The following is a 27,998-nucleotide window of genomic DNA, read 5'->3' as shown; positions in this document are numbered from 1 at the left end:
TTTGTTTTTTTTTTAAACTATGAAAACTGAGTTTGTTTTTCTGGCCATGTAAAAGCCAAAATTATGTTTTCAGTAAATGGCAAAGGATGGGTATAGTGGTTCAGGCCATTGTGTAGACACCGAGATACAAGCTAAGTAGTGGTGGGCCACTGATGCAGACAGTTGGCGATGTGATGCCATTCACGAGTGTTTCTCTGACCTATGTTCAGCAGAAGGGACTGTTCTGCAGAGTCGCCTCTGAAACCATTGTGGCATCTTCCTTCCCTAGAGACTACTTACAGGGGCAAACTTTTTTTTTTCCATATTTCAGTTCCCTTTCCTTTGATATAACTCTTGCACCTCTTAGTGGAAATTTCATAGGAACGAAAGAGAGACCAAGAAACACCCCCACCCCCACCAAAAGGGGGCATTTCCAGGTCTGGTGATGGCTATACACCCATTTATCAGCTAATGCTACACAGAGCCCAATGCTCTTGCAGCGTCCTAGTCCCGTGAGTGGCGTTGTTATCTGAAGCTTGGGAAAATTCAAACAAATTCATGAAGTTAAAATTGTTTGCTCTTTTTTTTTTTTTTTTTTTTTTTGTATCTTTAAAGCACTCCCCTCCTCCTTCCCCTCCTCAGCATGTGTTTCCATACATTCTGCCCTCACATCTCTGCCGTGGGTTCTCAGGGAAATGTGTATCCTGGAAAATAAGCAGATAATAACGTGTGCCAAACAGAATGTCGGCTTCTACCCTCAAGGCATGGATTTACCGTATTCACCCTCGGTATTAGAAAATAAAAGTGCAGTTTATGTTCAGATAGTACGATTCATACGAAGCAAGGTTTGAAAGTTCCGGACTTATGACCCCTCGAAGGTCTGTCTTGATTAGTGTAAATTCGGACTCTGCTTATCCACTGACTATAAGTAACTTTTTTTTTTGTTTTGTTTTGTTTTGAAGTCCTTAGATGACAGATCATGCTGGAGTAGGTGTGCTCTTGCTTGCATAAAAGACAGCTGTGCTATGGAGGGGTTTTTTTTTTTTTTGTTGTTTTGTTTTGTTTTTTAAATCTCAAAAGTTAACGTGATTCGAGAGTGGCTCTGCTAAACAAGCTGAAGCACTCTGGTCGTGACATTGAGAGAGAAGAAAAACAATTCTGAGAGTCAGCAAGCATCAAGGATCCAGAGTCACTGTGGGAGGCCAGGGGTCAACTCACCCAGTCAGACGTATGTACACCAGCCTGAATCTTCAAAAATCCTACCCCAAGTCTTGGCCTTGCCCCCTCCCCCCACCCCCCAAAACAAAGGAGAAAATACCAAAAGCATTTATTTGCCTGCCCTCCAACAGTCAGAGACGGTTCAGAGTGGCCTCTGCAAGGGGACCAAATGTTGACTTTGATCTTAGGCTACCGTGTGCTTTTTGGAAACAGCGCAGGGAGAGTGTCAGAATATTGACCAAAGAGCAGTGACCTCCTGTGGCCAGCACACCTCTGCGGTGGCAGATTTCCATGTGTCCGTCTGTTTCCTGGGAGCTCTGTCCTTCCGGGACCATCTCTGCCTGGTTGCCATATGGGGAGCACCTCACAAGGGGCTGGCAAGAGCCTTTTTTGATCTCTTGATCATGCTGGGGTGGAACTCGGTGTGGCGCCGGGCATGCTTGGTGAGGTGGTCACTCCTCATGAATCTCTTCTCACACAGCGGACAGCGGAACTGCTTCTCGCCAGTGTGGGTCCGGTAGTGGCGGGTCAGCTCGTCCGAGCGCGAGAACTTTTTAAGGCAGTCTGGCCACGTGCAGGGGAAGGGCCGTTCACCTAAGAGAAGGAAACCAGGACATAACACTGTTGGAAGGGTATGTCAAAAACATTCTGAAGACCACCTATAGGGAGACAATCCCTAAGATAGACACACACAGGATAAACTGTCATGAGTTTTATGGACTTTGTTATATTTCTCCCTAGCTCCCCCAATCTCCCATCTCAGATGACACGTCTCAAAAGTTGGCTACATACTTGTCCCACCTAACCATGGGGTCCATATCTGGATTCAACTAGTCATGGACAGAAAAATATTCGGAAAGGAAAAGGTGTCACACATACTGACGTTTTTTACTGTCTCCTTCTGCATGATGGCCGTACACCAGTTACACCGTATTAGAAAGTATTGTAGGCGATGTAGATATTCATTCTATGCAAATACTTTGAGTTTTTTGATTCTATGTGTGTGCACATGGGTGTATGTGTGTTGACACTCACATGGAGGTCAGAGGGACGGGTCTGTGGAACCAGGTCTCTTCCAGTTTTACGGGGGCTTTGGGATTGAACTCTCTGGTCACCAGGCGTGCAGGGCAAGCCATCTCACCTGTCTACACGTTCAGATTTTTGTTTAGGACTTTGCACCTGAGAATTCTGGAGTGGAAAGGGGCTTGGTCCCTAAATTGAGTCCTTAAAGAGGTAATGGGAATTAAATGAGTCACTTGGGGGGGGGGGGTAGACCTTCATCCCATGACTGGTGTCCTTGTAAGAGGGGAACAAGACAGGGACAAGGGCAGAGTGAGAATTAGCTATCCTGAGAGAGACCCTAATGAGTATCCAGACCCCAGAAACTACTGTTGACTCAGCCAGAGGATGTCTGTGGTTCCTTCTGGCAGCTCTGGCAAGCTAAGCAAAGGGGAAATTGCCGAGAATTCTCTAAACAAAGAAGCTTGGTACTTTGTACCCAATGATCGCTCAGAAGCCTTTTTTCCTCCTCCTCCCCCATCACGCCCCCTCCTCCTTCCAGTTTTATCCTATACAATTGTTGGTTTCATGAGATCTTCAGATCAGGCCAAGACCTTTCCTGGCATTACAGAGATGAAAGGAGGACTGAGAGGCCACCCTCGCTCCCAACAACAGGCATTTCCCTTAGCCCTCCCCAGGACTGCAGCCACTACCTAGGGAGGCAGCCTGGCAGGGCTTGAGGATAGGCTGACTCTTCTGTTGCTGTGAACTGTGCCCTCCTGCAAAACCATCTTCCAAGTCATAGCGTCTCAGGGCCCAGCTGTCACTGCTTACACTAGCACCTCTTCCTCAGATTACATGAGGCCCAAACCTCCATGTTCCTCCCATGCAGGGAGAAAGCTAGGGCCACCCATTCACCGTCCCACTGGCTTCTCAGAGTCCCACACGCTGGCCATCGCACAGTTGAGAAAATGGAGACTTGGAGGGTTAGGTTACTTATTGGAGAACATACCATTAAAAGCAGAGCCATGAGCTCACTGTCTGCCTAATGTCAAGCCCTAGGCTCCTAGCTGCTCAGCTGTCCTGTCTCTAGAGGGTCAGAAAGACTTAGCCCTCTTTCCGTATCTCTCCTACTTCTGACTGCTTTCCTTGGTTGGAGTCACACTATACTGTCGCACACTTAGAATGCAGCAAAGTTCCGTCTGGAAGACATGCTCCTGTAAGAGACACACACACACACACACACACACACACACACACACACACACCAAGATGCCAGCCAGGGGATGGGACTATGTCATCACCCGAGAAGGACACACATACCAGCACAAAACCAGACTGTGCTGGTTAAGACACGGACCTCAGTTGCTCTTGCAAGTAACCTGTCATCACCTCCCTCTGGGACCGCCTGCCTGCCCTTCACACTGTTCCAAGCACAGCCCAAACCAGCTGCTTTGTACACAGGACACACAGGCTCCTGTCTCCACAGAACTCCACAGACATGCCTTTGGTAGGTGTGAGGAGAGATCCTGTTCTCACTCCCGTCCCAGGCTTGCTGGAAGCTGGAAAGACACTACTGCAGAGGCTGGGAGGTGTCCAGCTCGATGCATCTGAGTCATCAGAAAGTCACTCTCTCCCCTCTTCACCTGCACCAAGGAGATGCACAAATAATGGAGCCGAGGCAGGCAATTGTCCAGCAGTGCAGGAATCTGTACATGCCGTGTTCTGTATGCACAGCCTACTCGGTCTTGAGGGAAAGTCTACTGGGCAAAAGCAAGGCTACGTGCAAGCTCCATGCTAAATCCTCACAGCACGAATGTTGGAGCCAAGCACAGAACAAGGGCAGAGAACCAGGAGTGATACTGCACAGAGAGTTGGGGGTGGGGGTGGGCCAGCCAGAAAGCTCTCACTAAACAATCCAACAAAGTCGGGGGCTAAAACACATTATTCCTGCTGAACAAAAAGCTTGCACCCACTTCAGCAGATCTTTGAGCACAAGCTGATATCCATATTGTAACAGCTTTCTCTGACTGAACTTATGACAAGGAAAATATTCTGTGACTTCTGTGTTACTTATCATTGCTAAGCCCAGTGGATGCCCAGTGTCAGTGGGGGATGGGCTCCAAGCCCCTCACCTACACAGGGACACCATAATCTAAAGACTTTCAAAATAAAATTGTATAAACTTGTATATTTTATATTTCCATATATCATAAGCACATCACATATACTCTAAATGATTCCTAGGTTGCTTAAATAGTTGTTTTATTTCATTGTTTAGGGACTAATGACAAGGAGAAAAGTCAATACATGTTTAACAGAAACATTCTTCATGAATATTTTTTTATCTGTATTTGATTGAATCAACTGACATGGAACCCACAGGTGTGTAGGGTGTAGGGGTGGGTGTATTCGTTCCCTCGCCAGTGTGTGTGTGTGTGTGTGTGTGTGTGTGTGTGTGTGTGTGTGTGTGTGTGTTTCCAGACCACTAATATTGACCAAAACCATCTCAGAAGTTAGAGATTCTGGGATTAGCCTTCATCAGTCCTTCCTAACCCCAAAAAGACAATCTAAAGGGAAATTTTTTTCTAAACAACGGTGTATTAAAAATGTAGTATCAACAGAGAGAACATAACAATCAAGCAGGGCCTGGGGTTCCAACAGCCAGGAGGTTGGGGCAGAATTTGGAGTTCATGGCAACCTAGGCTACATAGTGTTTGTTAATCCTGTCTTCAAAAATGTACACACACACATATATATAATACATACTTTATATAATGGGAAAACATGACAGAATCCATAGAAGCAGCTGCGAGCAACAGAGACAAAGGCTCCTGCTTTTACCCTGGGAGCCTCTCTCTGTTCACTGCTCAGGATACTGATGAGAAGGCCTCAAGCAAAGCCTTTTTCCTTTTTCTTCCCGGAGCTCGCTAGTGAAGTGGCTTTCTTGGCAGTGTACCAGGCTTAGCTGCCTCACTGGCACCGGTAGTTACAAGTCAACTAAGTCAAGAAAGGGAGGGGCTAATCCCAACATCCCTATCTGGATCCAGGGGAAAACGCACCCCCAGGGCCACTCTGCTGGCAGAGATGCCAAGGAGAAAGGGACTTCCCTCATTTCAAAGATGGTTTCATATAAGTGTCCCAGTGGAAAGTGTCACCAAGGCCAAGTCAGCTGTGGGCACAGGAACATTCTCCATGCTTACACTGACATAGAGAGGATTTCGAGGGTACTTAGGATTCATTCTCACAGGACTCACTTCCAATCTAATTTATGGCTAGCCACTATGTGTGACTGTTCCCATTGCTCCTCAATTCAGGTGCTGTCACTGGGGTGATTCCTCACCCCTGGGTGTTTCAGAGAAAGAAAAGAGAAAGGCTAGCCCAGAGTCCAGAGCTAGCCCAGAGTCAGGAGAGCCTGTGTTGGCTTCATTTAACTTGTACACCAGAGCTGACTGACAATCCATAAACAGTTAGCCAAGCTGCTGTTGTAAGTAGCAGGTTTGAGCCTGTGGAGTGCTTCGGAAAAGCATCAGGTAGAGCCTAGCAACCTAGAGCCCACAAGCCAAACCTGGCCTGCTAGAAGCCAAGACCAAATGGTTCAGAACAAGAGAAGAGCGACTCATGCAGAGAAAGTGGGATGAATTTGGGATTCGATTCTAGGCTGTAGTGAAGTCCACACACAGCTCTCCTGACAGCCATGCAGACCCAACACCAGCCAGTGGTGTACGTACAGGCCTGAGTGCACAGGAACCTACCGTTTGCTTCCCTTCACCCCAGGGAGAATGGGCATAGAACCTATTACGGGATATATGATGATATGTGAATGACAGACACAAGGTGTCACTGACAAAAGTGGTACAAGGTTCACACCTAAGAAAGTGTAAAACACAAAGAAGCCCAGCATGGTGGGCAAACCTGCAACCCTACTCTGAGGAGGCTGAGGCAGGAGGTTTGCCACAAGTGAGATAAGCCTATTTTATATAACAAGATCCTATCTCAAACAAACAAACAAACAAACAAAGTCCCAAAAAACAAAAACAAAACAAAACCGGAGGAGTGTGAGAATGGAAAAAATCACACAGAGAGGAGCTCTAGGCTGAAGGGGACAGAGGCCTTGCCAAGAGACAGGAAGAAGGTGGAGAACTGTGAGCTGTCCTGTCACAGTTCCATTCTGAGGGGAAAACTAAGTCAAGTCCACTCTTTCGACTCAGGGCCAGGGTCAAAGGGCAAATGGCCAGCCTTCTCCATGGCATTCATGGCAAGGGAAGCATCAGTCTGCAGTGTTAATGGGAGTTACCGTTCCAGTGGGGGGAAAGCAGGCTCGTGCTGGAGTTAGTTTCTGGCCTTCTCAGGAAAACACAGCCAGAAGCAACAACACAATAAACTGCCTTACTGGAGCAGAGCTGCTGTTAGCCCAAGCTTCTGAATTCTCATTATTTACTTTGCACTCCCGCCCCTAGCAGCACAGGCGAAGCACCTCTTTCCAACAGGCTCTCAGAGTATAAAATAAACTTGACCAAAAAAAGCTACTGAGTTTGGCACGGCATGAGGAACAGACTCACTCTGTGGAGACAACCAGGTCTCCGGAATGCTCCCTGGCCTACCGCGGCATGAGAAGAAATTTCCTGGCTACTAGCAACTCCTCAGTCCTGATGGATCTGATCTCAAATGCCTCTCTGAGGCTTCTGTGTTGAAGGCTTGGTCCTCAGCTAATGGTGCTGTTGAGAGGGGGTGGGTCAGCCAGGAAATGGACCCTCGTGGGGAAGTTAGGCTACCCATAAGATGTCCTTGAAGGGCACATTGGGACCCTGGGCCCTCTTCTCTCCCAGTTTCTCAGCTACTACAAGGCAAACATCCTCCATTATCCCACATTTCCACCATGATGCACTGCCCCACAGACTCAAAGAAAGGAACCCAGGCAAGCAACCATGGGCTGAACCCTCTGAAATCCTAAGCCAAGATAAACATTTTCCTTTCGAAACTGACTATCTCAGGTGTCATGGTGACGAAAAGCTAGCTGACACAGTCGGTGACAAATCTAGCTCATTCTTATTGGGAAAGTGCTGAGGTGAATGGAGCTGAGACTCCACACATGACACGAGGCCAGAGTGCTTGGCAGGATCCAATGCAGGATCCCCTGCGTCCGCTGAGACAAGGCTGCCACTGAGATCTGAACCCAGAGTCAGAGGCCTTTGCCTTCAATACCTCATTCTCCCTGGTTTTTCTCACCTTTTCTTCCTTAGCCAAAGAGGGCTCAAAGAGATCCAACCTTGTCATGTTAAAGTTCCAAATCCACAATCAAATGCCCTGGATGCTTCTGGCCAATCAAATGCTCTCACTGCTCTGGCCAAAGCCAACCATTTTAGTGAAGAGCAAATCTGGGGCGGGGGGGGGGGGGGGCAGCTATTGTTTCAGAACAGAATTCTTCAAGTGTCAATCAAGAATCGTAGCTTCCTGCAAGGGAGTAAAACCAAGTCCAAAAGTCTATGGGAAAAAAGGGACACTTTGATATTGGAAAATATGTTATTGCTTGTATCCTTACAAATGTACATCATAATAGATGCAAAACACTTGATAAAACTTAATATCCATTCCTAATAATGGCTTTCAGGAAAAATAATCACTTAGCAAGTTTAAAGAACACAAATCAGAAACCTTCCTTCAGCAAGGTCAACGGTAAAATAAAAGTCCAACTCCTTCAGAGACACTTGCCCCATCATTACAAGAGGTCAGTCTCTTGGGGGCAGTCAGGAGAGGAAATAAGAGTGAATGGAGCCTATGATTTTCAGTTGATACATCTTTCTGACTGAGAAGTCAAGATAACTGGTTGGGGTGGGGTGGAATTCCCATATAAACTTTTTTAAAGAATTATTTATTTTATGTATATGAGTACACTGTAACTGTCTTCAGATACACCAGAAGAGGGCATCAGATCCCATTACAGATGGTTGTGAGCCCCCATGTGGTTGCTGGGAATTGAACTCAGGACCTCTGGGAGAACAGTCAATGCTCTTAACCTCTGAGCCATCTCTCCAGCCCCATCCCATATAAATCTTGAAAGCAGGAACCAGGTCTTTGTTCTGATCTGATCAGGAGCACTCAGGACAGTCGTAAAAATGAAGGCTCGGGACCTTTACAGCAAAACCCGAGGAATCAAAGAAAACATAATGAAATAGTTCTCATCTCCTCGGAGGGTGAGACCTGGTGGTAGAAATACCACAGTTTGGCATAAACACATCTGTGACACTCACACACGCAGTAAGGATTTTTCTTAAACTTGACCCATTTCTGAAGTTCATTTGGAAGAAAAAATAAGTCTGTCTTGCCAGGAAAACTCTGCAGAACAATAAGTACGAGACTACTTATTAAAATGTATTATTAAAGCTATAATAATTAAAATTGTAAGACACCAACTCAGCAACAGAGCAGAACTGAAAACAAACCCAAGAAACCACTGGGACGGAGTACACGGTAAAGCGAAGACTCTGTGGAGACTGTGTACATGGGATATTTCAAGTCGGTGACTACACAGATTTTTTCATAATAACAGGAATATCAGGCAAAAAACAATCTGCAATCCTACCCTACACTTTTTACTTAAATGAATTCTAAATGGGCCATCTAGGTAAAAACTAAAGAAAACACAGATCAATGTTTTTGAGCCATGGTGGGATAGAGGACACACAATTTAAGGATCTTTCTTCTTAGTTCCTTGTCTTTGAGACAGGGTCTCTCTTGGTATAATCTACTCTGGCCTCAAGTTCACTATCCCCCTGCCTCAGATCTATATGACAATATGTTTGTATGCAACTTGATACACATTCTAAAACATTATGAAACTTAATAACAAGCCATGAGTTCATGAAATTATGGCATATGATAGATTAAAATCTATACTACAATTAACAACACTTGCAAATCAAATCACAGGGGACCAGCAGGTTGGCCCAGCCAGTAACAGCGCTTGCTATGCACGGCTAGCCACCCAAACTTGGTCTCCAGAACCTTGGAAAAGCCAACTCCTGGGGCTGGGGATTTAGGTCAGTGGTAGAGCGCTTACCTAGGAAGCGCAAAGCCCTGGGTTCGGTCCCCAGCTCTGAAAAAAAGAACCAAAAAAAAAAAAAAAAAAAAAAAAAGCCAACTCCTGAGCAGTGTCCTCTGTCCTACTCCCCCACCCCCACACACTGCACACACAATACTTATATTAGTAAATTAACAAGACACTACCCAAAAGACTGTAGGCAACTGAAGAAAGTAGGGAATGAGACAGATGGAATTCCCCAGGGAAGAGCACTCCAATTGGTTTTCCATGGCCAAATGGTCAGCCCTGAAAACATACATAAAAACATTATACAGACTGAGCAGTTTACATGTAGAAATATACACCGTATGGCGTATAAATATATATATATGTATATATATACACATATGTATATATACAATTAGAAAAGAGAGGCTGTGAGTTTAAAGGACAGAGGGGAGGGATGCATGAGAGGGCTTGAAGGTAGGAAAGGGGCCAGAAAAATGTTGTAATTATATCAGGATATCAAAAAATTTTAAATTAAAAAATACAGAACAATATCCTGATACGTAGGCATGTAGATCAGCGATAAAGCACTTGCCTAGTATGTGCAAGGCTTGATGAGCAACACAAACACACACACACACACACACACACACACACACACACACACACCCTGTGTGATAGTAGACAGTAAACAGCTTGCTGTGTAAACATGAAGACCTGAGTTTAATCTGTGGCACACATGCTAAAACAAAACAAAACAGAACACCTGGGTATAGCAATTTGCACGTGAAATCCAGCTCTGGTAAAGCGTTGATAAGGGTCCGAAGCTCCTTGGCTAGCAGTCTAGCTGAATTGGCGAGGTCCAGGTTCAATGAGACATAGGCCAATCTCTGTGAGTTCAAGGCCAGCGTGGTCTACATAGTGAGTTCCAGGATAGCCAGGGATGTGTAAAGAGACCCCATCTCAAGATAGATAGACAGACAGACGGATGGATGGATGGAGAGAGATGGAGAGAAGGAGGGAGGGAATGGTCAGATGCATTTTATGAGAGGATAATAAATTTTAATGATAATGTGGAGAGTGACTAGGCTTGGTGAAAACCTATAACCCCAACACCTGGGACGCTGACTTGGGAAGATAGCCATAAATTCAAGGGTTGGACATAATGAGACCCTGTCTCAAAACAACACACGCACACAAACAACACACACACAATGAAAGAAGGAAATTCAATTTTACAAAGTTTTCAAAATATGTTGACCAACGCACCAAGGAGGAAGGAAGGAAGGAAGGGAGGGAGAGAGGGAGAGAGGGAAGAAAAAAAAGAGAAAGGAAGAAGCCCGGGGGTATGGCGGTGCTCGCCTGGTAGAAGAGCATGCTTTAAACCCAGGGTTTGACCTCCAGAACCACATGTACCAGGTGCACGCTTGCATCTCAGCATTTGGGAGGCAGAGGCAGGAAGTCAGAAATGCAAGCCCATCTTCACAGGGCGACCTACAGAGCGTGAGGTCAGCAGAGGCAGGAAAGGAGCAGCCATCTCAACTCTCCAGTGTGCTCATGTCCAGATGCCAATAAATACAGATTTGGTGGAGATAGAAAGTTATCTAACATTTAAAAGAACAGTATGGTGACCCATACTCACACCCTTAGCATTTTGTAAGCGACAGCAAGAGGCTTAGCGACAGCAAGAGGCTTACCAATACAAAGCCATTCTGGTTTACCCAGCAAATTCAAGGCCAGGCTGCGTCACGTGAAGACACGGTTTCAAAAACTGATATGTTCTTACGTGAGTAAACTTGCTGAAAATAATGATGCATTTGAACTTAGGTATTCCACAGATTATCACGTATTCCAAGGCTGCTCATGGTGGTACACGCCTATAAATCAGCACTTGGGTAGCTGAGACTGGGGGATAGAGGCTGAGGCCAGGCTAGGCTACACAGTGAGACTCTTGTTGACGTGCAGCTTGGTCCTCACTTGGGTTCCCTCACAACTAGAGTGGGGAATGTCTTTGATTCTGTTGCCTGACATTAGACCCCCTTCCTGGGGAGCCTGGACTGCTTGGTTGGGTCCCAGTGGGAGAGGCTGGGCTTGGTCCTGCTGAGTCTAGAGGTCCCAGGATAGGAAACCACACACAGAAAGCTCTGCACTTTAAAGCTTACTCTCCCTGGATTTGCTAGCACCTCCAAGACCTTGGGGCGCACATGGCTCCTGATCTTGATTAGCTCTGCTCAATCATTGGTCATCGCAGGGAAAGTGAAGAAGCTTCAGTACAGACTGAAGAGGGTAGTGGGGGAGAGATTTGTAAGTGTGCGATTGGGATGTAAAGTGAATAAAAGAATTAAATTATGGGAAGAGAAAAAAATTTAAATTATAAATTTTTTAAAAAAAAAAAAGGAAAGAAAAAAAAAAAGCCAGGTGGAGTCCAAGGCCAGCGTATAGAATGAACTCCAGGACAGCCAGGGAGGGTCAAGTGATGAGACCCCATCTTAAAACAAAACAAAAACCCACCCAAAGCAAACAATGTGTTCCGGTGGGAGCAGAGATGTGTAGTTTCTATGGAGAAATTAGTGGAGGTGTTGGAGACAAGAAAGAGGAAGTCGCTGTTTCCGACTCAACTCATTAGAAAGTGAAAAACCTTTCAGAATGTACATCTGCCTTCTCACCCATCCCCATCTCCTCCCTCCTTTTCAATGACCTAGAAAGGCCCTAACAAGAACAGACAAAAGGCACCCTCCTGCCCCCCTCCTCAGAGGTGTGTTCTGCCCCCGCATCAGCAAAGCTGTCCAACTCCTGCCAGACTTCCTAGGAAGAGGGACAGTCCCAGAACACAGCCTCAATCATAGCCCTTGACGTGGTGGGTCCCACAAAGACCCGCTCACATCCCTGGCTGTCCACTGCCACCTTCCCTCCACCCGTAGTGGATCTGCAGGGCAGAACAAGCACCTCCATCCTCCAGTGTTCTCAAGTGCAAAGAGCAGAGTTTGTGAACATCCCAGACAGAGTTTCACCCTCTCCTGCATAAATCGCTTCCATGAGCCCTGAACTCAAAAATCGAGGCACGATAAGCCTCCTGTTCACCGGAAGTATGGCCACACCCAAGCATGTTCTGAAGGAGCGAGGATGCCCGGCAGCCTCTGAAGGGACGATCCCCCCTTAGCGCCCCCCAGCTCCCCTCAGAGTCCCCGCCTGCTCCATCTCCCTCCCGTAGCCTTGGTGGTTTCACTATTTTCCTGTTTGCCATGTTGCTTTGATGTGAGATGCTGCTGCTGGGTCCCTGTGGGCATCTGTGGGACGCAGCTAGTGCACCAGGGTAGGATCTTAAAAGGAAATGGGTCTGTCCCAGGGCATACTTGATGCCAGCCATTTGGTATCTGTGGGGTAAACCTGCCTGCTACTGCTGGCACGAACCCCCGCACTCAAGAGATCTGTGAGAAACACACAGGCCTACTGAACGCCAAGGAAAGATGACAGAGAAGATTCCTGAGCCTTCAGGTACCCAGCACAGTAGGAACTGTCTCGTGGCCTCATCTCAGAAATTCTAAAAGTCAGTGCAGAAGCAAAATATGAACCTCAAACATTTTTTTTTAAACGCAAGAAAAGGATGCCTCTTGGTACACTTCACTAGAAGGCTTTGTTTAAGTCAGTCACAGTTTGCAGCTGGGAGCACCTCGCATGGAGCTTTCTAACAGGAGCAGCTTAAGGGGCTGGAGTTTTCTAACTGGTCAGGTTTCAGGAGCATCTTAAGGGGCAGCTGATTCGCCCAAGGACACTGGACAACAGTGCATGACCAGTTTAAAACCAAGTTCAAACGCTTGCTTCAGTTTGGTGCACACAAAGATAGAAGATGTAAGAAACCAGCCAAGGCTTGAACTGAAAGAACCTTTCATGCCTGTGGGTGGGGGTAGGGTTGTGCTGTCTTCTCGGTCCTTCTTTGCAAATCAAATACCTTGCCTGGGGCAGGGCAAGGCTCATTCACGGTTAAAGCAGTTAAATGGCCACCTTCATTTCCCCAACTTTCAGTCTCTAAGTAATGTTTTTTTTTTGTTTTTTTGTTTTTTGTTTTTTTTTTTTTTTTGCTTTTTTTGTTTTGTTTTGTTTTATGTAGAGTACCAAGCCAGGAGCAGTAGCACCTGAAATTCCAATACTTGGGAGCATGAGGTAGGAGGGTGGAGTTCAAAGTCATCCTCGGTAGCCCAATAAATTTAAGACTAGTCTGGGCTACATGAAGCCCTGTCACAATAAACAAAAAGCTATGCACCTTAAGCTACTCCCTCTGAATTAGCTAGCACCTCCAAGACCTTGGAGTGCACACGGCCCTTGACCTCTGCTTGGTCATCTTTGTGAAGGTGCAGAAACAACAGAACTGGGTACAGACTGTACTTGCTTATTTTGCTCTTGTCCTGGGCACGATGCCAGCCACCATCAAGGATGAAGCCCTGTGGTCCATACTGGGCTGTGGGCCATAAAGGCTTACATGTATCTTTTCTGCTTGCCATGTTATTTTCAACCTACGAGAGATCTGAATGGGGTTCACAGAACAGTAACAGTGTCTGTGCAGATGTTAGGTCTCTAGGGAGCGCCAGAGCTCTTTCTTTCCTTTTAAAGTCAGACCAGGAAAGTGCTCAGATCTCCCAGGTCACCAGACCACAAGTGAAACTTATGAAAGCCCAGATTAGGAAGGTCCTACTGGAGTGTCAGCTAAGGGCCTTGACTGCTGTGGCCAAACAGGACAGGTCTCTATGCAGACCTGGGTTTCCTCCCTTCCAAATGGGTTGAGAAAGGACGAGGTGCCACTGGAGGAAAACAATGTCACAGTGCCCAGAATCTCTCTTCAGTATTAGATGTGGCATAGAGTGGGGTGTGAGACAGATGGTGGAGACCACCGAGCTGCAGGACGGCTTGCCACATGGGTGACCCTTCATGACACTGGAGCAACCTGTGAGCTTGCTATTCCAGATATCACTCAGGGAAAGCAAGCACGGAATCCCAAGTTACCGTGGCTGTTTTGAGCTTTACTTCAGACGAATAATACAATTTAATTCGTTAACAAGCCATTTCTAGAATTCCTGCACTTGGGAGGCTGAGGCAGAAGGATCGCCACGAGTTTGAGGCCAGTGTGGCTACAGAATCGTATCTTAAAAGAGTCACTGAGCCTAAATAGAGCAGTGACTAAGAACTCATACTGCCAAGATAGAGCTTTCCTCCACGGGCAGAAATGGGGTGGGGCAGGGAATGGGTCCTGGGGCCTTACTAACTCTGCCCACTTTATCAGCTAGCTAGACTGTGACAGATGAAGACTAAAGGTGACGGGCAGTGCTACGCCATCATTTGTCTCCAGCTTACCCTCTGGGGACTTCACATTGCTGCTATCAGGATATGGTTGTGGGGGCAGTCTTACTCCACTGAACCACTCATTCCTGCAACAAAGTGAGTCAGAGATTCCCCTGGCTTAGTGTTCCAGAAACTGTGAAGCAGCCCCCTCTCATGTCCCCCACAGGATCTGGACAAGTGGTCCAGGCTGGCCTTGGATGCTCTCAGAATTCATTCCTCCTGCCTGACCCTCCCCAAATGCTCAGATTAGAGGCATGCACTTCATGCCTAACTTCATTCTGCTATTGTCTTTGAAACTGGGACGATACAAAAACTACAATGGAGGGCTGGATTGATGGCGCAGAGGTCTTAAGTTCAAATCCCAGCAACCACATGGTGGCTCACAACCATCTGCTGTAATGAGATCTGATGCCCTCTTCTGGTGTGTCTGAAGACAGCTACAGTGTACTTATATATAATAAATAAATAAATCTTAAAAAAAAAAAAAAAGGAATTAAGGGAGCCCGGGAATGTAAGTCACTTTGATGTGCTTTTTTTCCCCCTTAAGCTCTTTCCCGTTTCTTGTGTTTATTATGGTGTTTCTGTTGAGTACTGTGCACACTGAAAGGATTTTGGAATCTCAGTAGGAACCACTACAGACCTCTATTAAATAGCACCCGGGATAAGCGCTCACGGAAACGTGATTCATATCATCCCCCCAAGCACTGAAATGGATGATACGGAGTGAAGACACCTGAAGACCACACCCCCTGAAGATCGCACTGCTGCTGATCAAACTTGTCCTGTTTGTCAAGCATTCGGTCTTGGTTCCCAGATCATCTCCTCGGGAGGGCCTGTGAGTGTGTGAGTACTTGTAAAATATGTTGAAATCATCTGTTCTCTGCCAGGTCCTCTCTGTCCATTCACTTACGGCCTATCTTTTCAGCTAAGCTCAGGAGAGCAGAGAAAATAAATGCTGCTCTTTGACACATCCTGTTTGCAAGCCTAAGCGGACATCGGTGTTCGATTTGCCTTGTCTGGCCTGTATTTCCTCTACTGGTAAGGCACCATGTTTCCCTTTGCAACCAGTCCCTCTCTGAGCCCACACCTTCAGACCTGAGAGTCTTAGATGTGATGGAATCTAGTCCTTCAACGGTGACCGTTTGCATAAGGGACACACAACTTAAACTTAGCCATGGCTTTCAGCCTGGGTTGTTTGCCGGAAGTAGTTTTTTTAGTGGGGCTTTGCTGAATTGGCAGGAAGTGAGTCTGGTGTTGCTTGGCAGCCATTTTAGTACCATTCAGAGACATGTAGTACCATTCTGAGCTCATGAATGAACTCAGAGCCAGCAAGAGAGTAGCAAAGCCATAGAGAGAAGGGGCATCCAGCGACACCTGAACCTAGAGCTGTAATCTTTTTTTTTTTTTTTAAGTTTTGCTAAGCAGCCTAGGATGCCCTCTAACATGTGGCAGTCATCTCATGTCTAAGCCTATCAAGTGTTGGGATTATAGGTGTGAGACACAACGCCCAGCTCCAAGACTGTGTTCTATTAAGCAAGTCCAAGTCTGGACTTTCTTGCTTGCAACCTATTTATGGATCCCAAACCCGGCCCGGACAGATGTAGTGGTGCTGGCTGTAATCTCAGCAGTCTGGAAGCTGAGGCAGAAAGACAGCCTAGACAACAGTTTCAGGCTGGCATGAGCTATACAGCCAGACCCTGTCTCAAAAAACGAGAGCAAACAAACAAAAGGTAAATAGAAACAGTAATGACAAATTGGGTTCTTTTCTTGGTTGGCAGGAAATGGTTCCAGGTGACTCGGTTAGAATGGCTTATTTCTGTTGACTTTCCTCAGACTCATGAAAACCGTCTTCACATCAGAGCTGGGACACATAGAAGACAGCTTAAGATGGTGGCTTTAGGGCCACACCCAAAGGAGCCATAAGAACAAATACAGAATCTCCTCTCACTCAACAGCCCTCACATACAACTTAGACCTAGAAACAGTAGGAATACCCCAGCATAACCTTGGCTAGGTTAACTTCCTAGTCCAATTCCTCCTATTAACCAAGAAAAACAGCACGTTTCTATCTCATGGGAATAATGTTTAAACGAAATGCGTGTAAGCCACTTAACTCAAGACCTGAGACGCACTACAGTTCATCATGACAGCACTCACTAAAGCCCATGGCTGTCGGCATCTAACACAGCTCTCACTTGCAACAGTTGCTCCACATCCTCTAATGATCCTGAGTCCACCTAGAATTTTAAACAAAAATTCAAGACTCTCAAGGATGTCTGGAATATATATGTAAAGTATTTATCTTTAATTGCATCAGGTTAGCAGGCATAATCTTTCAAATGACTCATTTGAACTTGGCCTCATAACTTCATGAGTATATAATTATGGAACCCCATTTTACAGATGAGAAGCCTGAGGTTCGGGGAGATAATAGCTTTGCCTGAGTCTTTGTGATGAGAGTTAGGGAGTCAGGGTTAGGTTAGGCCTGTGCAGAGTATGCTTAAGGCCCATGGTACCCCTGTCTCCATGCTGAAGGTGAAGACTCTTCTGGAAGCTCCTTACCTTAGATATAGCTCCTAAGAAGTCCTAAGAAGAGGATGGGCCAGGGCCTCCTCTTCACTTAACTGCAATCTTAGCAGAGCTGATCCCCTGGAAAAGGCAGATGGTGAAGTTCCCCCACCTCTCTCCCGTATCTCTGAGCCACAATAATCTGTCTAAAGCCTTTCATTTTACCCTGTCTAGCGTTTGGGCTGAAGAAATGGCTCAGTGGTTAGGAGCACTTACAGCTTTTCCAGGGGACCTGAGTTCCATTCCCAGCATCCACGTCAAGTGGCTTGCAACAAGCCATGTAACTCCCTCTCCAAAGGATTGCACACGCCTGGCCTCTGTCGGTGCCAGCACTTCACGTGCACATACACACAAACAGACACACACCTTCACATGATTAAAAATAAAAAAAAACAAAATGCCTGTCATCCCCAGGTTAGCCACATCCCCATGCCTACCCAGTGGCCCCAACTCTCAGAGGCATTCATTCACTTCCACTCAGAGGAAGGTTCCAAAACCTGTCAGAGCTTCCCGGAAGACACAACAATGCACTGTCTGCATTTCAAAACCCAGTCATTAATTTTGTATGGGATAAGCTCCCACCGTGTCATCTATTTAAACAATGTCTTCACTTTTTTCAAAGGACTCAATCTGGTCAGTCAGGGATGAATCCCATTCTCCTGTTCAGAGTCACAGATCATTCTCAATCACATTTTAAAAATAAATGCAGGGGCCTGAGACATAGTGCTACCGGCACTCACAGGGGCCAGGTTCCATCCCCACCAATTCCAGAAAATACATTCATTCACTCAAAGACCCAGCAGCTCTGCCCTAGGACGATGAGGTGGGAACCTTTGGATTCCAGGGCCAGATTCTCAATTCTTACCGCAGGCTTCCAGAGTCCAGTGCGCCTGGGAAAAGTAGGTAGCTGAGGCAAAAGGGGCCTTGAAGACACACCTCACAAACGTGTGTGTTTAGGAACAAGAAGAAATCAATGTCCAGAAAGACCCAAGAAATTAAAAAAAAAAAAAGTTCCTGCCAACACTGGTGGGGGGCTCCATTCTCCCAATATCACTGCTAGCCCTACACTTACTGAGAAGCTACTTGACGCCAAGACAAGACAAATACTAACTTGTGGCCTTCCAGGAAGGGGAAGCAAGAACACACCCTCTCTCCCTCTCCCTCCGTCTCACTCCCCCTCTCTGAGCTTAGCCTGGAGCTGCTACAGGAAGTGAAGTTGACTGGGAACAAAAGGGAAGAGGCTGGGCCACTGGGCTGGGCCACTCGGCCAAGCCCCTTTCCCTGATTAATTCCTCCAAGCAGCATCTCAGACACAGATTTAAAACAACAATATAAATAAAACCTTGTTAATCACAGATTCAAAGCCTCAGGAGCTCACGAGGGAGGGAGAACTGAGCACTCATAGAAGCAAGCTGAAAGCCACAGGCTTTAACATCTACTAAAAACTACAGGCACTAGAAGATTCCAGAGGCTCATAGTCACGTGCTAGTGAAGGTTAGAGGGCTTCCGCATCCAGGCGATGGGCCTCCAAATCTCCTAAAGTTCCTCCAAATGCTTCCGCAGAACAAGCCCACCTCAGAGGGTGGGCACACGCTTTTATAGACAGAGTGATGGATGGTATGACCTTTCAAGGTCACTTCCAACCTCCAAGGTCTATTCTCTTTAGACCAACAACTACCACCATCAAGTGCGCTAGGCTCAGGCCTGTGACTAACTTCCAACAAAAAGTGGGGCGGACTGAGAGCCAGGATTACCCAAGACCACTGCTGGGAGGATCTCTCTTTCCCTTTTTAACATCTGTGGGTTCTTTTTTTCTCTCCCTTTTGCGTGTGTTGCATAGAAACAGAAAGTGCCTTTGTACCAATTACTAGGCATTAATTTACGCTCCTCCGTGGGCGCTGGGCTTTCTGGAGAAACACTAAGGCAGGGTAGGAGGGTGGTGTGGGGGAGGTTTCTAGCTGTAAGCTAGCTCCCCTCAACCCTGAGAATAGATACGGCAAGAAAGAGAGAAAATAAAAACCAGATTAAGACACACAACAAGCCTGGGTGTTGTTTTTCAATATCAACAATGCTAATGATCGGAAGGCATCCAGGAGCCAAGCTGATGGGCTGGGAAGCAGGCTCCAAGCAGAGCTAGAGTCCTGCTGAAAGAGCACGGGAAATCATCTGTCTCTCCTCTCAATGAACTTATTAGGGAAGATCGTTGTCAACCACTTTCCCAGTAGGTCCTACGATGTTTCTCCCTGGGAAGTTCACTTAGGGAGTTTCCCACAGATGCTGCAGAATGGCTGACTGGTTCTTGGGATAAGCATCAACCATGGAGACAGAAATGGGGTCCAAGAGTCCACTTCCCTGCCATTATAGCACTGTGTCTGAAGGTAACCGACCTCCAGAGGGCTCTGCTTCCTCCAGTGCCTCTCTCCTCCAACTCACACTCACACTCCTCTGAGAGGGAAACCAGGGAAACAACAACCGGCACTTTGTAATTGTAGCCCATTTGCATTTCGTGCTGTGGAGCGGGGATCCTTGCCAGCTTCGGAAGCTCCCAAGGCCACCCTGCTTTTGCCAGTGCTGGGGCAGAGAGGTGGGGCAACTAAGAGATGAAGGTCTCCTTCACTCAATGGGTCCTTCTCTTCCAGACTAGGAAGAAACAAGAGCCACCAGGGTGGGTCGCCATCCCGAAGGGAGATTTCTGCTAGGCCAAATAACCCAAGGACTCAAGAAAAGTAGGCCTCGTCCACAATTCACAAGCAAACCCACAAGAACCCAACAAACTCAGGAACCTATCTCCTGAACTGGAAGTCACTATCTGGCTCTGCACTCAACCTCTCTACAATCCATTGATCTTTCTCCACACAGGGCACTTGAAAATGGGAGGTCCTGAGTTCAAATCCCAGCAACCACATAGTGGCTCACAACCATCTGTAATGAGATCAGATGCTCTCTTCTGGTGTGTCTGAAGACAGCTACAGTGTACTTATATATAATAAATGAATAAATCTTTAAAAGGGGAGGGGGTACTGGAGAGTTGGCTCAGCTCAGAGGTTAAAAGCACTGACTGCTCTTCCAGGGGTCCTGAGTTCAATTCCCAGCAACCACATGGTGGCTCACAACCATCTGTAATGAGATCTGGTGCCCTCTTCTGGTGTGTCTCAATACAACTATATACGTACTCACATACACATTGAGGTAGGTGGGTGAGTGGGTTAATATCATCCCCAGGTGGGCAAAAATTGGTTCATTGAAAGATGAATACAATCCTAGGTATGTATGTATTAGGATGACTTGTGGCCTTCTAAAGGAGCACAGTCCCTAAATAGCTCTAGAATTCATGCTCTCAGTGTTAAGACACCATAGGGTATAGGGTGGGCTTTGGCAGAAAAACATCTCAAGTCTCCTTAGGGGACATAGAATGAGAAAATAGGAATAAATAAATAAATAAATAAATAAATAAATAAATAAATAAGAATGGGAAAATAGTGGAGAAATAGTTCCATAGGTAAGTCGCCCCTCCCCAGTCGGGTTTAGGTGGAAACACATCTGGAAGGATGGGGTTTATGAAATCTATCCCATTCACACTGTGGCAAAGAGTACACTTCCATAAGGACCAGGTGACAACACTTCAGCCATTAAGGCCTCAAAGTCTACAGGGCTCGGGGTCACACAGCCAGAGCTGGCTCTGGCCCAGAAATCTAGACTCCCTGGGCTTTTTGTTTGGGTGGTAAGAATTGAACCCAGGGCCTTGGGCATGCTAAGCCACTGAGCATCTGTAGCCCCCGTAAGTGGCTTCATATCACACTTCTTTGAGACAGGGTCTCACTATATAACCCTGGCTGGCCTGTAGCTTGTTATGTAGATCAGGCTGGCCTTGAACTCAGATAGATCCATCAGCTTTTGCTTCCCGAGTACTAGGATTAAAGGCATGTGCTACCACATGGGCCACGTCACATGTCTAATAACACTAGACTCTTCTCGAACAAACAGTGACTCCAAAGCCACAGAGAATAGTGAAAAAAGCTGTACACCTTGAAAGGTGACTTGTCCACCCAATTTAGAGTTGCCAGTATGGACAGTCCTGGGGTGGGGGGGCAGCAGAGGCAAAGAGTCTATTCATTCCAAAACTGAAGGACGCTATGCCACTCCCTTCTGCCAGACACCGAGAATCCAAGGAAAAAGTGTAAGTCCCGTGTGCAATGCCTGTAACCTCAGCACTTAGTGGGTGGGGAAAGCATCTCAAATTCAAGTTCAGCTTAGCTATACAGCAAGGCACTGTCTCCAAAAAAGCAAAAAAAAATTAATAAACGAGATCCACCTGATAAAGAGTGGTCCAAACCAATTGTTCCTAGGCAAGAATCCGGGCCCCGTTATTTGCCAGATCTTTCCAGAGACGCTAGACATCTAGACTTATGCCAGAATCCTGATTTTTAGATGCTGGTAACTAATGAAATTTTTATAAACTCTGTGCTGTCCACAGCAAACAAATCTGCAAAGCAAATTCTGCAGCAGGACTCCGGTTTGCAAGCCCCCAAATTACAAAGGCCTGCTGTAGGGTCTCAGGAAAATAAGAGAGGTAAAGCCAGTTCAGTCACCTCCACTATGTCCTTCCCCGGGATATCATGGAAGGAGCTCCAAGGAAAAAAAAAAAAATGAAATGATTCAACTTCCAAAGCTGTGGGTTTATGGAAGCAGAGCTGTACAAGACTCTATAAGGAAGTGAGCAAACAGGAGGGATTCTCGAGGGACTGTGTGGAGCAGTACTGAGCACGGGGGTGTGGCAGGGACTTCGGCTCTTAAGATTTTCACAGAATGCAGAGGATCCAAGGCGTCTCCAAGCACCTTCTGGATTGAAGAACCAGCAGAGAGAAAATCAGGAAGCTGCTTGCCCCACCCATGATCTAACCTGAAGCTGAGAAGAAGCACCAGAAACTCAACCTGGCATGTACCTCTCCTCACCGAAACACTTTGGACCTTATCTGTAGAGGCTGGCATTTTGTCCACACTAGCAGTACTCAGTCCCGTACCCTTATTTCCCAACCCCCAACATAAACAAGACCCCCTGAAATCACCACACCACTAGAGCCAAAGGAATGACTAGCATTTTAAAATGGGAAGAACATCTACTTCATTTCGTTTCCACTGGGATCTGTGTGAAAGGTTCTCCTGAAAAGCAGCCGAGCTGAAGGGCCTTATGGAGAATTAGAGAGCAGCACGCATGCACGCACACACGAGCAGCCATTTCTATAAATGCCCGAGAAAAGCACTCAGCTGAAATGGCCCAGAATGCTGGGTCTCCTCTGCTGAGCCACAGTGGGCACTGTGGGCCTCCCCACCTGCACCGTTAACTGGGCAGCCCTCCTGAAGGAGAAAATGCCTTTGCTCAAGGTGGCAGTGGGTGTCCATGTGAGTCACTGAACCCTGGGAACATGGCTGACATGGACAGGCCCGCCCAACAGCTGGGGAGAGTAACACACTGAGTTAATAGACCACTGTTCACCTCTCAGAGCCCTACTAAAGGTCACACCCCCCCACTGAGGGTACAGGCCTAACCGTTTTATAGATTCAAACTTACGAAGGTGCTGTTTCATATGGCAACCCAGACATGGACTCCAAACAACACCTATTTTCATTATCACTGGGAAGTTCAGATTTATTCTGGCGCCGGCAGCCGCCTCCAAGAGACTCACTTAACCAAAGGAGGGGTGTGTGTGTGTGTGTGTGTGTGTGTGTGTGTGTGTGTGTGTATGAGAGGTGGTTACATTGTCTTTTCCAACGCAAACAAAACCGAAAATCCCAACGAGTATCATTTTGAAACCAAAGGTTCAGGACCTCTTCTACAAAATAACAAACCCTCATACCAAAACCCTCAACACCTTTGTACACAATGCCAACAACCTCTGAAACCTGCTGTCTCAGGACAGGGAAAGGCCTGCTGCCTGATCCTAACAAACGACCCTTCCCTAGCTGACCACTCTTCACATGGGAGTGCTTCCCACCTTTTCCCACGCATGTTTTAAGAACTACATGAGCTCACTGACGGGGTCCTACTAACGCCCCTAAAGCCCATCCCACACAGCAAATGGCTTTACGGCCACCTTGGTGTGCCGCTAGGCCTACAGCTAACAGAAACGCCCCCACATTCATCCCAGAGGCCTTGAACTCCAGTAAAGACCACACCTCTCTCCTTAGGCCTCAGGCGTGAGACCAAATAAGTCACACTGGAACAGATCAGCCCTGAGTCACGTTCCTTAGGAAAGCTAACTAGTCAAGAAGTTAATCCACCATCCATCCCTTCATCAGTCTCCCCTGCAGCCTGAAGCAGTTTTATTTTAAACCTCTCAGGGGACTCTTAGCCAAATTTAAAACCACCTTGGCAAGCCCTGAAAAGTAGCCGCCATCCAACTAAATGAGTCCTTAGTCATTCCTAAAAGGATTCACGCAGGGTGAGGCTTTCCCCTCAACCCCCAACCCCATGCCGACCCATCCGCAGCAACCCCACCAGGGAATGGAATAAATGCTGCGCCATCTGACTGCCCCGCCGCCAGCGTCTCCCCAGGTGGGGCGGCCCCGCTGCAGCGGGGTATGGAGTCCCGGGGGCGGGGCGGGTAAGGGAGGGGCGGGCCGGCTCCAGGCCGAGCCACGCAAGCCACTAGCTCAGCGAGGCACTTTGGGGGGGGGGGGGGGGTTCAGGTACCTCCTAAAGGTTGGGGTCAAGTAAGGAGAGAGTGCAAGAGTTAAACAGCATCGTCTCCAAAATGTTTGCAGCCTCTAGGCCGAGTGCGGTGTCCTGGGCGCCCAGGAATGCTGGCTGGCCAAAGGTTAGCTAAGCCCGAAGCGGGGGGGGGGGGGGGGGGGGAGGCGACGCCGCTAACCTGTATGCACTCTGTAATGGGCTTTAAGATGGGAGGATTTTCCATAGACTTTCCCACAGCCACTGTAGGGGCACTTGTGCCTCTTTTCGGAGGCGTGTTTCCCCTTCGAAGCCACTCCAGAGTGGAGGAGGGAGAGCGGGCTGGGCGCGCTGCCAGAATCCTGTCTCTCCTCCGGGCTGTGGGAAGGACTCGACCCAGATTCGGTGGTCACGTCGCTGTCGGATCCTATATCCTCATCGGGACTCTCCAGACTGTCGCTGCACACCGAGGGGGTCTGGATGGGTCGGTATTTGTTCAGGTCCAACAAGCTCTTGGCGATGGTGACCAGTGTGCAATAATCCTTCCAGGTGTCCCCCGGGTCACCGTGTTCCTTGGTCACCTCGCGCTCAGGTAGTCGCAGTCGCTCGGCGTCCGGAGCGCCCCCGTGCTCCGGCACAGCGGCGCGGTTGGAGATGGAAACCAGACACTGGGCAGCCACGAAGTCCATGTAGGCGGCCGCGGACATGGTGCGGGCGACGGCAGCCCGGGCGGTGCGGCCAAACTTGAGGGTGGCTGCGGAGCTTCGGCTAGCCCTGCCCTGGTCTCGGACGACGAGCGCGGTGCGGCGCGGCCGAGGGGGCGGGGGCGCGGGAGCTTGCGACTCGCGGGAGCGCCGAGGCGACCTCAGCCCCTCATCTTTACGTAACCGGCAGCGCCTCCGCACGCAGCAGCCGCGGCCGGCTCTGCCGCTGTCGCCGCCGCCCTGCCGGGCGCCCCGCGCGATCCCACGATGGGCGCGCCCTCCTCCTGAGCCGGTTCCTTGGAGAGATGCCACACGTGGCGGTCGCAAGTTTATTCGACTGCAAACGTGTCCGAGTCACGGGGAAAGCCAACTGCTAGCCAGGCGCACGCCTCGACCGCCTCTCCGCCGAGCTGACGCCCTGAGGCATCAGCCGAGTACGCGGATGAGGGGGGCCGGGGCTGAGTGGGGCGCCGCGCCTACAAGACACTTCTTCCCGCGTCCGCCGACGGCCGCCGAGCCCCTGGTCCTGCCGCGCCGCGCCGCTCCGGCATTCTCCAGCTCAGTAACAATTTCGCAGAATCCCATCACGTCACAATCCAGGCCCCCTCCAATTGGTCAGTGGGGAGGGTGATTCAACTCTGTTTACTTTCTCCCCCTGCCAGTCAGAAGGGCCCTTCGGTGGAGAGGTGCGTCTAGAACTACGGCGCGCGGCCAATCCGACCGTTCCGTTCCGCCGCCGCGTGCTGCCCCTCCAGCCCGGAACGCTGACATTTAAAAGGGAAACTGCTCGGAGCCCGGCAACCAGCGGCTGCGCATCTCCGCAGATGCCGCCCAGGCCGCGCGCGCGCCCACGCCTCCCGGCCCACGTGCCAGCTGGCGTGGCTTGGGAACGCATCTCCCCTAGGCAGTTACACCCATCCCTAGGGACGAAACAAAACTTCACCTTCGTGTTCCCAGCCCTCAAATAGTTAAGTGACTTCCTGCAAACGCGACAGTCCCAGCAACCAGCCTTCCAATCAAAAGTAAGTTGGTTGATGTCACTGGCATTGACTCAGCCAATCAGAAGAGCGTTCCAAAAGGAAGCGCTCGACACTTGTAAACCTGAGGAGCAGTAGTGAAATCGAACAGATCTTTTTATATAGTGTTGCGGGTGGTAACCCTAAAATGTAGAAGGACGGGGTGTTTAAAAACCGCAGTGTGAATCTTTAATTTTAAACAAACCCTCGGTAGGGCAGGCCACGTTCTCCAAGGACAAGCTCCGATGAAACAGCGTCAATTCGTTCTTGTTTGGAATGCAGCACTTTGGAGATGTTTAAAAGTTTTTTCAGCCCACACATTAACTAAGAGAAATTCATCTTAAAAAAAAAATCACAGCTAACAAAACAACTGGTTCCGTATTCAATGGTCCTTTCACTGAAGCACCACCTTCTTGGTATTTTGCTAAACCTCAAGGTTTCTACTTCCTGGGGTGCTATTTACTTTGTTAACTCTATTTTGAAGCTTCCTTAACACATAAAGGGGGGGAAGGGCAGTAAAACCCTTCATTTGCATAACTTTAAAAATCCTTTTCTTTTTAGGGGCTCCTCCCAATTCCTGCAGGGCACATTTCCTTCCTCTTGCTTCACAATGGTGGAGAACAGGACTAGTCTATCTTATCTGGTGTAGGAGGCAGAACTCAGAAGAAACCATAAGGTTCCTGATTCCTGACTCTGCTTTAGAAGAACCACCCCAGTGAAATATTAACTGTGTTAAATAGTCTTAAGAACTGGAATCAGCCAGAGATCCTTAACAACTGAATCTGGTGGCATTACTTGGTCAACAATTAGTGTGGATTTGGGAGTCTGATTAACTCAGCGTGCTTCTTCCTGTGATGAATCCATCTTGAAAAGCTGAGCAAAGACTCTAGGGCCAGTATCCCTAGCAGGGGCTACTGTCCACACCGATGATTAAAAAGCCCATCCACCTAGCCTGAGTGCGAAAGGCTCTTGTCTCGGAGACACTAACTTCACAGTACCTAACCCGGACTCCCACTAGTGGTTAAGCCTCAGCGATTTGGACACTTCTACCGGGCAGGAAAGATACCACACAAGGTCATTTGCTGGGAAAAGAACATGTAGAAAGGAGGTGCTAACCCATGGAGAATTATAACTGCATTACGTCACATCCTGAGAGCACCAGGGGACACACTTTGTGTCAGGCCCAGGCCCAAAGACCCTTATAACATCCATGTGAGGTGTGAGTGTGGGCGCACGCACGCACGTGCACACACACATATATGGTATGTGTATATATTGTGTAACAGGGAAGCCATCTTGGAAATCTTGCATTCTAAAAACCTTAATTTCAGAAGAGAATTCACTGCAGCTGGCCATGATGGTGCTGACCATAAGTCCCAGCACTCAGGAGGCTGAGGCAGGATAGAGTATTTGAGGAGGCTACAGAGATCCTGTCTCAAAAATAAATAAATAAATAAAAAGGGAAGAAAGACGAAAGAAGAAAAAATGAAGGAAGAAGACGAAAGAAAAGGGGCAGAGGGAAGGACTGGCGCTGTCTAGTTCATGATCTTTTTTTCCCCCTAGAATAAAGTCTGTCCCTAGGGTACATGAGTCTTTAGAATTTGCACCTCTGCCTGCCTCCCTAGGGCACAGCACAGACAACCAGAGGGATCAGTCCGAGAGCCCCATGATTAAGGCCTACACAGCCTCCCAGATCTGTTTCCAGACCTGTGTTTCCACTGGCATTAGTTACACTTATGAAGTCTCTTCAGGCCTGGGTCTGAGTGGCTACCAAAGATTAGCACTAGCATTATTCTCAGAGGAGGAGGAAGAGGAGGAAGAGGAGGGGAGGAGGAGGAGGGAAAGAGGAGGAAGAGGAGAGGAGGAGGAGGAGGGGAAGAGGAGGAAGAGGAGAGGAGGAGGGGAGGAAGAGGAGGAGAGGAGGAAGAGGGGAGGAAGAGGAGGACAGGAAGAGGAGGGGAGGAAGAGGAGGACAGGAAGAGGAGGGGAGAAAGAGGCTGTATCTTGCCTTAAAGATTATGATTCTGAATTGGAATACAGTCACCTCAGGGTTTTTTAAAGTAAACCTTAACTTCCCTTTCTTCTTGCCACCTTCTTTCTAATGCCTTTAATTTCACATGACCCTGACTGCACTCTCAACACTCCTGACTCAGTTATAAAGAAGATGAAGGAAGCAGATCTCACCCGTGTGAATGTCTCTCACAGATTCGCAAGCACACATGCTACTGGATTTAGAGAATCGCTTCCAATTCGGCAATTCCAGCACTGTACGCCATGCTCCCCTTCTCCGACCGTTCATTCTCAGATAATGGGGGATATAGAAATACAGAGGGAGCCTGTTCTCTATAAGATGACAGCTACCTGTACACGTACAGTTCGATAGCACAGAGCACAAGAAGTGCTATTTCCTCCATCATGATTCTTTCCCTTGCTCTACTGGAATATACTGTAACTGTTTTATGATTAAAACCAGCTTATGCTATTTA

The 27,998-nt window shown here is 47.9% G+C and overlaps 3 protein-coding genes across 3 annotated transcripts in view; 1 reads left to right on the top strand and 2 right to left on the bottom strand.

The window, feature by feature from the left end:
- The window catches only part of LOC120100003 (40S ribosomal protein S12-like), a 673,396-nt gene that overhangs the window by 525,239 nt on the left and 120,159 nt on the right, over positions 1-27,998 (bottom strand). The gene's annotated exons all lie outside the window — the stretch shown is intronic.
- Positions 14-25,009, bottom strand: Klf9 (KLF transcription factor 9). Its single transcript, NM_057211.2, is given in 2 exon segments — positions 14-1,791; positions 23,995-25,009. Coding segments are annotated over 2 exon segments (735 nt in total). The 5' UTR covers positions 24,500-25,009; the 3' UTR covers positions 14-1,561.
- On the top strand, positions 24,496-27,998 carry LOC134485213 (uncharacterized). The gene is made up of 2 exons (XM_063281028.1): positions 24,496-25,518; positions 26,074-27,998. The coding sequence occupies exon 1, from the start codon at positions 24,498-24,500 to the stop codon at positions 25,125-25,127; it is 630 nt and encodes a 209-aa protein (XP_063137098.1). The 5' UTR covers positions 24,496-24,497; the 3' UTR covers positions 25,128-25,518; positions 26,074-27,998.

The sequence above is a fragment of the Rattus norvegicus genome, chromosome 1, assembly GCF_036323735.1.
Source record: "Rattus norvegicus strain BN/NHsdMcwi chromosome 1, GRCr8, whole genome shotgun sequence".
Classification (NCBI taxonomy): Eukaryota; Metazoa; Chordata; class Mammalia; order Rodentia; family Muridae; genus Rattus; species Rattus norvegicus.
Note: the sequence above shows the minus strand (reverse complement) of the source record. Positions and strands in the feature narration are given on the sequence as shown.